The following is a 16,318-nucleotide window of genomic DNA, read 5'->3' on the forward strand; positions in this document are numbered from 1 at the left end:
AGATGATTACAGAAACTGGCAGGTGTTGATTGTTTTTCTACATCAATGCACAACACTCAGGTGGGATGCTTTTTAATTTGGAAAAAAAAGAAAATAGATAAAAGAGAAGACAAATTTCTAAAGGATAAGTGAAAACATTATCTTCTTGGGGAAGTCAATGATATGATAATTAACTGTTACAGTTTGATCACAAAGCTATTTCAAGTTTAATGCAGATCTCAACGAAGCAAGTGTGGCCCAGCCTCTGTATCTATAATAGCTGGTATAACTACCTTTCAGCATAACACACCAGCTTCTGTACCTGTATCTATATACATGTAGCTCGTAACGTATAACCGCTCTTCAGTGTAACACACCAGCTTCTGTACCTGTATCTACATACATGTAGCTCGTAACGTATAACCGCTCTTCAGTGTAACACACCAGCTTCTGTATGTGTATCTATAGTATATAGCTTGTATCGATAACCGCTCTTCAATGTAACACACCAGCTTCTGTATCTGTAAAGCCTGTATAATCACTCTTCAGTATAACCAAGGACGTTATGTAGAGATGCTATATGACATCCTTGGTATAAAACACCAGCTTCACAGACACACGACGTGGCAGCAGCTGGACCTTTCACAACTAGCCTTTGCACATCTACCGGTAGCTGCAGTTTGAGGCTATCCAGCAAGGATGCCCCTCCTGTCGTTGGCAGCAATCTACAAATGTTCAACTCTACGAGACATGCTAGCCTGGATACCATCCAATTTTTTACTGGGGCTCCTTACACTTGCTACCCTAAAAACCTTTTTTGGGGTAGCGTCTGTGTAAGGAGCCCCGGTAAAAAATTAGATGGTATCCAGGCTAGAGACATGCAGTTCTAAGAAAAAAATAATTCGAGTCTGTTTCCCTACCGCATCCCCGATTATCTCTACCTTTGTGCCCTTTATCAATCGATAGGAAGTTGGCTCAGTACAAACCGGGGTAGAATTCCTCTCCTATCACATTATCTCTCATCACAAAGGGATATCATCCCCGCGAAAGGACACCTGCGCTTGTTTTTACTCCCCTCTTTCAGGTCGCGGCGGCAGAAACCGTTCTGCTGAAAGGGAAAAGATTTTGTATACACAGCATACAATAGGCAAGCCTGTGGGCTCCCCTCTCGGCTATATCCCGTTGACTGACTGCGCTCACAGCTGTTTTGATACAGCATAACGGATGTAGGTTACACTAATGCATGGCTGTTAGGTTTAAGGATGTTTACTATGCGGTAATGGATTAATGGTAGCGGGATAGTTTTATTTTTGCATCAGCGAATGTAATGTAAAATATGTAAGATGAAAGGGTATCGTTATTATCTTGATTGCACCATGTGGCAATCTTTAAGATGATAAATTTCATACCAGGAACTAACAACATGTTATGGACACAGAGAACTGAGAAACCCAAACAACAAGAATATGTATATACAGGATACTATTAGCAGCCTTGCGATGATGTCCAAGATTACATTTTTGTGTACTTGTAATTTTCCAACAAAACCATGATGACACAGAGATTCAAGTTTTACTTCCAGACCACTATTATTATCCTGTCCACACTCTAAAACCTCATTAAACCCAAAGAATTACATTAGTGACAAAATGAAAGAGGCTGATGGTAAATAAGAGTAGATGGCCTTGTTCCTAGTTCATATGGAATACCTGGCTATCCACCTGTTGTGGGGACAGGTGTAACTTACCTGCCATTGGGCCTAGGAAAAATAATGCTGCGTTTCCTGCTACCCGACCGACCCAAGTAAAAACCTGTTGACTCTAGCCTTTTTTGGGGGGTAACCACAGGCAAGGGACATAAAATTTGATCACGAAACAAATGTTTGATCATGAAAATAGAAATCCAGGAAAAAAAGAAAAAAAGAAAGAGAATCCCATCATACGTCCCAAATTTTTTAAAGACCATAATAAAAAACACAACATTAATTTTCCTAGGTCTTTTCTAGGGATAGAACTCCTCATATATTATTCACAACTGGTATTTACAACTAACAATGCCTTGTGTAAAATAAAGATGAGCAATGGAAAATTAATGGATTAAAATTCTTCCACTAGAGAGGAAGAGAAAAAAGGACGAGTATTTCTGCCAGATTCCTAATTGTATACATGAGCATGCAGTGCTGGGAACTGACCAGTTTCAGGCACTATGCAATTAAGCATTATAGTACTTTTTTACAATTTGGAAACTGCAAAGGTTTTTTTAATACATGTATGCTTAAGGATCGACTGTTACATCTAGTATGACATGGATTAGATACATGTAGCTTATTTTCTAAAACAATCTATGAGGGACTACAACTTCATGTGAATTGACCTAAATTTCGGGGGGGGGGGAGTGGCTTAATTTTGTGGTAGTAGGGGAAACTAAGGAGGTGTTTGTCGGGTTTTAAGTCTGTGGTTGAAAAAAAACATAGTAACACAATGCAAGAGAGAGTATATGTTCCTGGTGTGAAGAATTTATATTGAAGACTTACAGAAAACCACTGCAAACATGTAAAAACATACAGTACCATACATACAAAATGTATCCTAGTAATTGATTCATAGCTAGCATAAACCAGTTCTCCAACTAGATCTCTTTTGCAGATGAATTTACAGCTAGGATATGAAAACTCCCTCTTACAAGGTCTCTCCAGTGTCACTGACGAAAGACACTGGATGGTTGTCTGAAAAAATTCACCCTTTCCAAATGCATATCCAGTTGCTTTTTGGCGTATTGTTGTAGCATGTATATTCAGCCAATGTGCATATGCAACAGGTTTCCAGCTAACAGCTATGAACATACAAATGTATGGGCATGACACTGGTGACTGGAGGCAATGCAATAACCAAAGTAGTATCGACAGCTGTGGCGGTGTGCAATGAAAAAGAAACGATTATGACAACTGAAGAAAAAACAACAAAAGATGTGATGATCCCTCCATATTGATCATTCACTGCCTTCTATAGATGGACAGATTACATGTAACACACATGATTTATATTACGTGAGAGTAATTGTGAAAGATTTTAAAAATTCATGATCTGGTTTCTGAATCATTGAACAAGTTGTAATTTGCTATTCAGCCCTCTATTCAATCCAATAATAACAGTCACTTTAAAGTTTAATTAAGGAGCATCATTTTTTAATTGTCAAGATAACATTAACAACATATGCTGTCAGCTCTATATGTAAAACTGTTAATGGACGTACTTACCCTTATGTCATTTTTGTAAGTGAAAGTTAGGAGAAAAAGAAAGTGATCAGGAAAGTGATCTTGATCCAGTTAAGCAAACTGAAGAGTTGATTTTCCACGGGTCTTGACAGAAAAAACAGATGTAGTATGTATTCACTGGTTGATTGTATCAGGGAAATTCCCCTTAGGCTAACCCTTTTCAACAACTACAATGAACAGTGGACTAAGGCTGAAGTTCCTAAGGACTGCGACCCTTTCCAATTCCTAGTAGTCAGAGTTGTACAAGTTTTCTAAAATTCACTTGTCCTATCGGGCAAGCACACAAAAAATATACCTGCCCGAACAAACTTTTAACTTGCCCAAAATTCAAATGTCATTTTTATAAATAAATCATATTCATTTTCACTTCCAGCCATGGAATTCTTATTATTGCCTCTACTATTTTTCTATGTTGACCATTGCTTCATGTCATGACTGTAAAAAGTAGAGTCCTGGAGTATATCAAAATCTCACTCAATCTAAAAATCTTAATTGTCCAATTGGGCAAGTGAGGTAGGTTTCGCACTTGCCAGATCAGCACTTTTACTTGCAATAGGGCTAGAGGACTTGTCCAACCCTGAAGTATACAATTTCTTAGTTTTTTTCTTTCCTTACCTTCCTCCTGAGCAGGGCTGTGTATATCATGAGGGCGTGGTCGTCGGCTGTTCCGTTCAGGATCTCGCTCGGACTCACGATCAGCTTGGAGACGCCAAACTTTTCCTCTGCTGCCAGGACAGCGTTGGTCAGGGTCATCACGTCTGTGCTCTGGAAATAATAATAACAATAATAATGATATCAATAATATAAATTCTGGTGTATTATTTGCAGCCAGTAGGTTGAGTAATGAGGCTGATTTACGTGCTCGAGGCACCTTCTCGAACACGGGACCCCCATTTTATGTCCCTCCCGAGAGACGAATTTGTGACTTCTTGGTACAGAAAAAATGGTTTAATCAACCTTAAGGGTTAATAATTTGCCTATTGCAGGGCTCGAAATACTGGGTGCATGTGCACCCAGGTGCACCCAAAATTGGAGCTGTGCACCCAATTATTTTTTGTGGGTGCACAGGGTGCACCTAAATATTTTCTTAGGTTTATGTATGTAAAGATATTAAAGCATACTAGTATACATCATATTCTTGACATCTAAATATTAGAAAGATAATAAAAATGCCTGTCATGGTACCTGTTTAAGAACTTGATAGCTTGTAACTAAGTTTTATTATTAAGTTATTACTTAAATTTAAGTGGTGCACCTAAAAAATTTTTGGTGCACCCAATGTTTTAAGCTGGGTGCACCAGTACACCTAATCCCAAAAATGAAATTCAAGCCCTGTATTGCCATCGAACAAGCGCTCTAGAACCCATTCTTTAATTTGCTCATTAACTGACGTCACCACCAATGGTTTGAATGTGCATGCGCAGTTATCCATACGGGTAGCAGAAGTGAACATAGAACATACTACCCAGATGGTACCCAGGCTACCTGGTGAGTGGACTTATTCAAGCCGAGCTTTGGCATCATGGATGACACTGACATTGTTAAAAGTTGAAATCTACCATCGATATAAGTGTGCAATAATTGCTTTTTTTCTAAATCAACCCATGCTTCTGACATTGTATAACCAATAGGAACGGAAGCTAGTGATTGGTTAACACAGACTGTTGTGTTAAGGCTTAAAGTACACTCATCTTGAGACAGGTGTAATTAAGCCGGCTCACCTTCCCAGGTGATGCCAGGTGAGGCATGCAGCAGTACTTCCCGATCAGCTGGGTCAGCACTGCATGTTTGCTGTAGCTGCATGGGAGACAACAGGAAAAACAACACATCGGTCAGCTGTTTTATTTCTTCCTATATGTTCCTACATTTTCACCATTACCATCATCAACTCTGGACACTAATAATTGCTAAGCTGTAACATTAAGTTTTATGTATGTTGTATTGTATATTTATGAGTATTGTAGTCTACATTGCCGTTTAGTTCCTTTGTGTAGAGTCACAGTCTGTATACACTAACTGACAGTTAGTAGTAGTAGTAGAAGTAGTAGCAGCAGTAGTAGTAGTAGTAGTAGTAGTAGTAGTAGTAGTAGTAGTTGACTAGGTAATATGTTCCGACATTTTCACCATCACAAAGAAGTGAGAACAAGTCTATTTATCTTTTATTACCTAAGTAAGGTTCTACCTGGACATTTAACTTACATCAATGCACAATTTACTTCTTCTGTAAACCTGAGCAAGGAGCTAAGGGGTCCAAACATACATCACTTCTTCCTTACATCACAAGCTCTCTGCCACAAAAAAAATCAAGACCATAGCATGTCCATGTCAAGAGATACAAAAAAGGATGTTCTGCTGCAGTACCAAGGTCACATACTATGGGGCCTAAAATCAAATCATCTTCCTAACACCTACCAATATACAAAATATTATTTTGATCAAACAAGAAGTTTGTGAGTTATGCTGACTACAGACACACAGTCACATAGACACACCCAAAATTGTATCTCCATTTACGTTGATGAAGGTTAGACATCTAGGTAATAAGATATACCAAAAACCAAAAAGCAGTTACTCAAGCAACTTGATATAATTTGGAAACGGTGTGACACTAAAGTGATCTAGAAGACCTGAATTTTCCAGATCACTTCAGTGTCACTGATGAAAACTAGTGGGTGCTAGTTGAAACGTCTGACCGTTTCCAAATCATATCCAGTTGCTTGAGTAACTACTTCTTTGCATATATCTCCATTTTGCATGGAGATAACTACCTACTTGTAAGCCATGGATCCATTGATGTTGATGGGGAGGTCTGGCAGCTGAGAGCTGCACCACTGCAGTAACAGTCTCTTCCCTACCCTCACTGTGCGCTGGAACGGGTTACAGTCTGGGAACACAAAATAGGTTTCAACTCGCACAAATACAATTGGTTAAAAAGACAGTGCAGGCATCCTTCCATCTTCACAGATGATGGAAGCGCTCTGCATGTAGTTATGGCAGTTGACAGCATCTTTTGTGGCTTTCTAGGCTGATCCTGACTTGACAATCGCAGATTGGCTACAGGTAACACAGGTTGCTATGATTATGGTCTGTACGCAATTCCTTAGAAAATGGCGAGTGATTGAGACAAAGCATACAAACATTTCTCAATTGGAACACAATTTTTGCCAGCACTTTAATGATAGTGTGATATAGACATAATAGAAATTGGGTTTCTTCAAACACAACCATCACATGCAAACATTTTAACTACAAAATTACTGTACCTTCATGCCACGTAATAGTTTTGAAATTGATAAGATATGGCAAATTTTACATTGCCAGATTTTACCAACAAATCCATAGAAAATATTGTTCATTCCATGTAATATTGTGTTGAGAAGCATCAGAATTCTACCTTTGCTGTGCACTGTATAGTGTAGAATCAAGGCCCACACCACGTCAAGTAGGGACTTGAGTTCACCACACACAACGCCTGCAGGAAGATAATGGAGAAACAGACAACATTATCTTGAAGGTCTATATCTGCATTACAGAATGTATAAAACTCATTGGAAAAGTGCAGTGACGGGTGGTTATAGTATGTTGTACATATTACATTAATGTAAGTACATTCAAGCGTGTGTATCAGTGACCATCCAAGGGATTTGAAGAAAATGATCATACTCTCTCTTCCCTTTCTTTTAAGTTTTTCTACTATTCTGATAATACTTGGCTCTAAGGGAAAACAGTCAGAGGGATGACCTGAAACTAGTACAGGTTTGACTATACCAAAGTAAGGTTGATCAGACAGAGTTTAGTTAGACATCCCAGATATCTCAAAAACATAGACTGATGCTGTCTGTCTGAGTACAGGATTGCATCTTTTAAAGACTGTCTTGCATGTTACTTTTTGATGTATCTGTAAATATCAACTCAATGCAGCACTGTACTTTGTGTACGAGCCACCATGCTGATTCTGATAAAGTCTGAAGTTTGAGGCTTACCCCTGGCAGTGACGCTGAGCTTGATGCCGTGCTGCCTGAGATGACTCAGCACTTTCTCCACATTCTCCAGGCTGGCTGTAGGGCTGCTGATCTACAATGGCACAAATAATGTACAAAACATTATTTACTTTGAACACAGTCTTCTTCGTTTACACATTCAACCTTCCTTTAATTCTTCAGTTACATTTTGACAATCATCTGTCACCTTCATCAGTACAAAATGAAACAAAATACTATCGGTGCTAAATGAACAATCCAAAAAATAACCTATTGCATTGTGACATAGTTACTTGACATTGGAATGTTCTCGAACGTGATACGCTAAGCATCCTTGCCGCTACGTCACAAAGCAGCAATGATGCGGTCCCAAACATGGCTGAGTCTAAATTTCTGGTTGTGCACTGCGCTCCCTGGGTTTAAAATCAAGTTGCTGCAAGTAGATTGTGGTTGCATTTGCAAGTGTGCAAGTGGGTATTTTGAGCACTGTTATGCTCGATGTTGTCATGGTTACCTGGCACTTTAAAGCCAAATTTTTGATGTTGTCATGGTTACCTGGCTGGTTGGGGTGAGGTTGGAGCCGGTCAGAATGTCCACCAGGCAACACAGCAGGGCGCCATTCTGCAGCTCTGTTAGGTCCTCAATCAGGTACCCGCCCTCACACAGCACGCTATTGGCCCAGCCCTGGTACACCTGCCAATCAGAGAGCAGAAAGCAATGTTACACACCAATCAGGAGAAGCCTTACATAGAAACAAACTGGAGAGCAACACTGAAATACAGTACTTTTCTCATTCCTAAGACTTAAGAGTTTACTTTTTTAAGTTTGATCATGTGCCTTCCCAACACGGCACGCTATTGGACCAGCCCTGGTACACCTGCCAATCAGGGAGCAGAAAGCAATGTTACACACCAATCAGGAGAAGCCTTAAATAGAAATAAACTGGACAGCAACACTGTAATAAAGTATGATGGTTGCCATAATACCCTTACATAGAGGATGCTGTTACCGTAGTGACAGATGGTTGCCATGGTACGCTTACCAGGAGGATGTTGTTACCATAGTGACAGATGGTTGCCATTGTATCCTTACCTGGAGGATGGAGCTGAAGGATGATGTTGCCATGGTAACTGCTGCTCACTATATCACCTTGGCAACATCTTGGTCTCTGCAGCTGCTGAGGATCACCTGTAGGAGCGACACGAAAAGGTGAGATCATAAGATGGCATCAAAAATGTCTTTGAGAGCACTTCAAAAACCACTAACTTCCAAATTTGTGTGACACTTCGAGAAGGTTTAGCTGTGACTTCCAAATTCCTATGTATTAAACTTACACACACAATTCTAAGAACTGATATGTGACCTTGATATAGGTAGCGAGGTGATCTTGTGGTCGGTGACTTAGTAAGAATCTAATCCCAATAGAATTGGTTCAAATCCCAAGCTATTTCTCATTTGACTCAGGTGGAAAGGTGGAAGTCCCGTTGAGGTTTGAGGAGGGCCACACCGGCAGCGATTCCCTCTACCATTATCGAAGAGAGAAAGGGTCCATCTTGATGTGAGCTTGTGGATCAAACGTTACAGTTCCTTGGTCGATATAGCTTACCAGTGAGAGATTACCAGTGTGTGAAAGAATTTGTAAATATTGTACATCTAAAGCAGTGGGAGACGAGACACATTTCATTTCCAAATGTTCATTCAATGAAACCGAAAGAATCACTCTGTTTAGAGAAGTCACAAAGTATTATCCCAACTTCCCCACATTGACAGACGAACAGAAAGCTACTTTTCTCTTGAAATCGCAGAACCCACAAATTTTAGAAAATGTGGGGCTTTTCGTCTCCCTCTGCTTCCAAAAAAGAAGTCAAACCCAACCTGTTTAGAAATAGCCAACACTAGTATTAGATTAGAATATTGTTTATGACTGTCCATTGTCACTATGTGTATACCATGTACTTGCAATTAGCCCTCGGGCACGAACTTGCAAATAAACTTTAACAAATAGCGTCAGACTCAGAAGGATGACGGCTGAGACAATCGTTACAGTTCCTTCTTATGGGGCTTGTACCTTTTGTACAAAACTGGCGCGTTAAGCCTGAAGGCGGTTTATCGGTTACGCTAAGCCAACAACCCGCATGTTCAAGCAGGCATGAAGAAGACACAGCGGTCACAAGGAACGCTCCAGGTCACAGACCCACTTTCTCCGGCCTCTCTTTGTACCTGAGGTCTCGGCTTTCTATCAAATATTTACACCAAACTCTCTACTATAAACATGCTCAATTCTCACGCTGGTGAAAGGGATAAATATATAGTGGTAAAGAAATCAGCCTAAGGAAAAATCTCCACTTTAAATTTTTGCTCGAGATAACTACATAATTTCCTGATTATATCTTGCTTGTAGCAACCCACCCAACATCCGGCAGGCCTCCTACAGGCCAGTTTCAGCCATGAACAGCAGAGTTTGTGTCATACAGACTAACTTCATACAATTGTGGTGGTATTGAGCTCTCTCTGGATGTCAAAAATTGTTCAAGTCATTAATTTAAGAGTCATGATAACAGTTACCACAAACATACAGAATCTTCATTTGTCAACTCTAGCTATAGCATGGGTCAATTCAGCTTAAGGTTTCCATGGCAATTCCTTTTCTATGTTGGAATGAAACATATTGCATTGTTGGAGCCCACCACAACAGTCTATGATGACAGTCTATACACAACATCTACGGATCTCCATTATTTGTTCAGAAGTAGCTATGTGTGCTCCCGACAAGTATCTGTGGAGCACCACTTTACCTGTTATTACTACCACACAGTACTGCTATCATATTACAGCCTAATCACCAATTAACAAAATAATCAGACCCTCCATAACTCAGTCTATTCCACTCAAGATGAATAGAATAAAGGTGAACAAACCTGAAGCATCTAGCATTTGTAATTCTGTCCTGGGCCTGAAGTCAGTATTCCCTCTTCTGATTCTTTTGGTCCTACATGTATATAGTATATGAGGGTCTGCATGCTCCTTTCCGTAAGGCGTAGGCAGCCTATTTTTATTTCCCGTAACTCGTATGGAAAACCATCTCATCTATGTAATTCGTAGCAAGGCGACCAAATTTAGTGTAATTACCTTCCTTGATTTAGCGTAATACACAGGGGGTTCTTCTGAATTCAACGTAATTGGTTGTCCGGATCCCCCATGCAGACCCTCCTATATGGATCACTAGTAAAGGTGAACCCAAATGGCAGTGTTTTCCGTGTTCAGAATTGACGCAGCTTGATATCTGGCCTTCTTTGGCTTTTCCCTTTTTAAAGAAACAAGTTACGCTTGCAGCATACTCAAGCCAAACAAGGCGGCATTGGCTATCAGGCTAGAATAGAAGTTCCCAGGAATATAGTACACAAGGAGCAAACAAACAAACCCAGTTATCCACACTGCAGGCACAGGGCGGAATCTTTGAGACTTAAACCATACTTACCCAAAGCAGACAGTGACTTACAATCCACCTCAGAAGATTGGGAGATGTCAATCACTGAGCACTAAGTCTTCATTAGCACCTTTCAGTTGTAATACATGCATCAGACCAAAACCGACAACAAAAACAAAGATCCACATATGGTTGGGCAGTCTTGTCTGCCATACAATATACAGTTACAGCAGGAGAGAAAGTACTGAATGGCATACCATCTACCTCAGAAGACTTTCAGATAGTAAACACTAAGCACTTTTACCTCTGTCTGAGCTTTCACTGCTTCAGTACAACTAGAAACACATGCACCAGTCCAGGCACACAACAACATCCACTCTGACAGACACAAGCTGACCGACCTTGCAACTGACCTGTCCCCCTTCCCAGGCGCCTGCTCTGCCAACCTTATCTGTTACCAAGGCAACTGTCACCACGACAACAGTCAGGGACGATTCCCGCCTACATGAAACATTACCGTGTTGATCCCTTTTTCACATCACTGGGTTCAGGAATTTTCTGTGGCCATTATTGAAATGGAGCAGGTCCCATGGAGGCCATCTCAAAATAATTTCCTTGTTTCTAGGTCTCCATCTGACAAAAGTGTAGGAAAAAGAGAAGAAGAAAACAGAGGGATGGAAAGAAAACTTGAATCTGACTTGCTCGTTTCAATAGAACGTGGTACAAACATTCTTGTAGACTTTCCCTTCATACTGTTCTTGCTATAGTTTAATAGTTTTATCTTAAAAAAATCAGCCTCACAGTATGTACAAAACCAGCTGAATAACACTGATTTATACAATTGTTGTATGGCAAATACAAGAAAAAATTTAACATTTTCATGTGATAGTTTAATAGTTTTATTAAAAAAATCAGCCTCACAGTGTGCACAAAACCAGCTGAATAACACTGATTTATACAATTGTTGTATGGCAAATACAAGAAAAAAATTAACAATTGCAATACATGATGAAGAGACACAAACAAAGTTGGTCTTCTTCCAGTTCAGCTGTATCTTTTTAAATCTGAGGACCGACATGTTAAATTGGTGTGGCCTAATGGTATAATTGTGGCCCATTAGCCACTTGTATATTAAGGAAGAAACTGTCCAGACAGTGCATGGCATATAAAATAACAATCTGATAGGCATTCCAAGAAGTACATAATGTCAAGATTTAAAGAGTCATGACTACAGGTTTGTGTTATAACCTAGAATAGAGTTGCGGGACACTTCCCTCTGACTCTGAGAAAAATACATATCTTGAGTCGTTGTTCGTCTTCTACAACAAGAAGGACCACTTAAACAATCTTCTAGAGTGGGATTTCTGTTCAAGTGGGTCACTTGAAAACTGCAGTCTTAATTATTGTCACATTTCCTTCATTTGCTTCAAATCCCAGGAGAGACATTATTTTCCTGAGGGCTCTAGCTCCAACAGGTGTGTAAATCTTACAGGTGTGTTAAGTTTCCAGTACAGCGACATGCCAACCAGATATAACATTCAAGCCAACATGCACCTGGAAACTTTACACTATATCTGTCTTTCAACACCAGGGCTCGAAATACCACCTGCATATGCAGGTCAGTGTAGGTAAAATTGGAGCTGTGCAGGTATTTCTGGTGTCTACCTGCACCAAACCTGAACTGGTTCATGTACTAGTACTGGGTTTTATACATAAATGTCCTATGATGTAGGTGTATATGGATTGTTATTAGCTGCATTGACGGTTACTACCTATTAAGTATAAAAGAAAAAATAGCAATGGTTCCTGAACAATTTTAGTATGAACCATACTTCCTAAATTCAGAGTTGTGCAGGTAAAATTTGTCTGATGCAGGTAATTTCCAATGTTACCTGCAAAAAAGTATTTCGAGCCCTGAACACAGTAGGGGGTCCTATACACCGAAAAATGAAGTGACTCTACATGACAGCAAACGTAATTACCACACTTGTCAGACAAGAGGCAGAAGGCCTCAGATGTCAGGTCAGTTAGACTGACAGGTCCTTTCTCTGCCCTACTTTGAAATGGAGCTTCCGCAAATACGTCAGGCCCTTGAAAAGTACACAGAGTCTACTCAAACTGGTTTGAGTCGTAAGTGACCCTGACAGCTGTATATGTAGTCTCTACCAGACTGACTATGCTGGCCATCATAGGTAGAATAATTTCCTAGGGAAGTTTTGCTACCAGACAAGTCGGTTGGCCACGCAGAAGGGGAAACATGTAGCTAAGCAGGGACTGACTCCCCTGGCCAATTTCTCAATTTTTTTCTGAATTCTATGATCCCCCCACCCCTGTAGGAAGGCCTGGTGGAGGCTATAGCATATGCATCACAGGAGATCTGCTGGTGTCAGGCTAACAAAATACAGCTAAGCAAACCATCACAAGCTGCAAGGAAGATAGTCTTGCTATGTGGAACAGGTTTCTATGGCAACAGGTGTGATTGACAGGTGGAATACTGTGTAAGGTTAAAGGTTATCTGGATCTGCCCCCAGGGCTACTGTGAATGCACACACAAAACAAAAAGTTGCCTATGCCTTCTTAATACGACAGCTGAAGTTGTGGGTATATATTCATTGATTTTTACAGGAATACATTACACATAGAATTTTGCTTTGAAGTTTAGTGCAGCTCAGTTGCAAAAGTTACATCCAAAATGAAATACCAGTAGACCTCTACTAAATGCACAAAATGAAGATATGGATCTTGTCGGTTAGGTATCAAGTTACATGTACATGCACAACTGTCAAAACAAGCGTTTAACTATTGTAAAACAAATTAATACATGTCCTATTGCTTGAAATTTATTTTTTCTCTTTCATGTATCATTTTCAAAATACCTCAAATATGTAGAAAAGCAATGTCTGATATTTATCTTGGAGAAATTTTCTTCAGTTTCAATGACATGTAGATTGTACTGTTTTCTTACTAACGAGCACTCAAAATACCACCTGCATATGCATGTTAGTGTAGGTAAAATTGGAGCTGTGCAGATATTTCTGGTGTCTACCTGACCTGCACCTAACCTGCACTGGTCCATGTACTGGGTTTTATAAATGAATGTCCTATGATGTAGATGTGTATGGATTGTTATCACTGATCAGCTGCATTGATAAAGTATGATATGAAAGAAAACAATAGCAATGCATGGTTCCTGAACAATTTTAGTATGATTCATAATTCTTAAGTTCAGAGTGGTGTAGGTAAAATTTGTCTGGTGCATGTAATATTCAATCAATGTTACCTGCACCAGTGCAGGTATGCAGAAAAAAGTATTTCGAGCCCTGCTAACCATAACAAAATTCTTCGAAATGCTGCCACTATGGCAGGGTTCTAGTGGCAGTAAGGGCAGGACAACCACTACATTTACATGTTCATGTATTCAGCAAGGTGTATTGAACACAGGTGTCCCAATACAGGTGTGCTAGTACAGGTGTGCTAGTAATGTTACAGGTGTATTCAGTGCAGGTGTGAAACCATGTACTAAAGCCACATGTGGGGCCAAATATAAGACTACTAGTACATACGCCTTGTATTTGTAAAACACAGGTGTACCCAATACAGGTGTACCCAATAAAGGTGTGCTAGTACAGGTGTGCTAGTTATGTTACAGGTGTATTCAGGCAGGTGTGAAACCTCACTGATGCCCCACATGTGGGGCCAAATGTAAGACTACATAATCGTTGTAAAGTATTTGTAATACACAGGTGTATCCAATACAGGTGTATCCAATACAGGTGTACCCAATACAGGTATGCCAGTATATGTGTGCTAATAATGTTGCAGGTGTATTCTGTGCGGGTGTGAAACCATGTACTAAAGCCCACATGTGGGGCCAAATGTAAGACTACATAATCCTTGTATTTGTAAAACAAAACCTGCGACACCAGTACAACAGCCTTGGCCGATGGTCTAATCATAACCTGCACACCGCGGCATTGTCTGAGGTGTTTATGGTACACAGGCAAGCTCCGCCTGCCTTCTGTGGTGAAAATACACTATGTACAACTGATTCACAACACACGTGCACGGCAGCAAAATCGGAGATGAACTGTTCCATTTGCAAACAGAAAAATAAAACTGGCTACATTGTTGTTCTCAAAGAAAGGGAGTCATAGTACAAGACGAAGCTTGCCTTTTCTGAACGGACGGTGGAAACAACAAACAGAACGAAATTAAAATGCCGCAGCATTTAATCAGATCGCGGTAGGAACTAGCAAAATATTTCTTTTTGAAGCTTTTCTATATTCATATTTTATCTGTGGCAAAAAAAGTTCTAGAAATAATGCGAAATTGTTTGCATAAACACGCCACCTAATGCAGTAAAAGGTATAATATAGCAGCTACTGTAAGCCAATGGATTTCCGGGTTGCACCGTTTAATGCGTGTCCGATACCAAAAGTCAACAACTTAAAACGGCTTCCAGAATCCGTACTATTCGCTGACGACACAGTAACAGCCGTGAACTGGTGAGTTCTTTCCGCAGCAATTGATTGTAAACGCCTTAATTTTTAACGATTTTAGATCAACCGGGCGCCTTTGGCTACGCCTACCAAGGTGTAGTGCCTACCCAGTAGCGTGTTAGTGTCTCCTTCTTGGGTAGGTGTCAAATAAATGCCTATAAATCAAGTTAAACTTTCACTCTTCAACGTGGATATTTTACAGCTACACACTTACCTCGGGTGAGAAGGAGCGATATCTCTGGATCCTCTCAAAGCCAAGTGCATGAACAGTTTTCTAAAGAGCTGTACAGAGCGCGGACCTGCGCTACAGAACCCGATACCGCTACAGTTGTGGCAAAACAAGGGCACAAAGTTCTCACCTTTCAAACCGTCCAAACACTAAATCTCGCCGGCGATTTTCGGGTCAAAAATACGGGGAAGCCGCAATCTGAAGCCATACAACGCTGACCTGTTGTCAGGAAAGTGGCAACAAAACCGTCGTCAACTGGCTAATTAGCTAATTAAGCGTAATTATCGCTCTTTTCAACGATCAAATAAAAAATTCGACAGCGGTCGGACGCCATTTTGCTGTCTGCAGTTCAATTCTCGCGGGATTAGGGACGAACCACTCGTTGGGGGGAGGGGTGGAATGAGCGGTAAAAATGCACGTAACATACAGGCTTTTGAATTTCGTACATGTTTTTGAATTTCATTTGAGAGCAAAAAATAGATTAAGTATATCATAAAGAATACTGATTCAGAAAAAAACTTTTGGTATACTTTCATGTCAAATTTTTGGTTGGAATTTTGAAATTTAATGACTTTCACAATTTCTTACCCAAATAAACGTTATGTCATTAATAGAAATAGTGTAGTCTGTAAACAGCAACAACAACAAAATGTTTTCAGTTGCTATAGATATCATAGACAGGGAAACGTCCAATAATTTCCCCTCCTTACTTTGCTGGTGTGTCTAGTCTAACCGCTAGGAGGCGTAATAAAGACGCTCATAAGTCTCAGCTTTGCCTTTGGTCCAAAGCCTTTTGCCACAGAACTACAAAATCGAACATGTCTCTAGATCTTTTGTTTCTCTTTGTTTCACACTTTCTCAACTGCTATCAAACCAAACGGTCCTCTATTGGACAATCTATAGTCTAACTCTTTCTCTTCTTCTTATACT

The 16,318-nt window shown here is 40.1% G+C and overlaps 1 protein-coding gene across 1 annotated transcript in view; it reads right to left on the minus strand.

The window, feature by feature from the left end:
* Positions 1-8,358, minus strand: part of LOC118411824 — a 42,057-nt gene extending 33,699 nt beyond the window's left edge. The window contains exons 1-7 of the mRNA XM_035814312.1: positions 8,326-8,358; positions 7,789-7,926; positions 7,237-7,327; positions 6,648-6,725; positions 6,026-6,137; positions 4,975-5,050; positions 3,869-4,018 (exon numbers count right to left, since the gene is read on the minus strand). Coding sequence (XP_035670205.1) covers positions 3,869-4,018; positions 4,975-5,050; positions 6,026-6,137; positions 6,648-6,725; positions 7,237-7,327; positions 7,789-7,926; positions 8,326-8,358 — 678 coding nt within the window. The remainder of the gene's footprint in view (positions 1-3,868; positions 4,019-4,974; positions 5,051-6,025; positions 6,138-6,647; positions 6,726-7,236; positions 7,328-7,788; positions 7,927-8,325) is intronic.
* Between the last annotated feature and the right edge of the window lie 7,960 nt (positions 8,359-16,318).

This window comes from Branchiostoma floridae, chromosome 3 (assembly GCF_000003815.2).
Source record: "Branchiostoma floridae strain S238N-H82 chromosome 3, Bfl_VNyyK, whole genome shotgun sequence".
Lineage (NCBI taxonomy): Eukaryota > Metazoa > Chordata > Leptocardii > Amphioxiformes > Branchiostomatidae > Branchiostoma > Branchiostoma floridae.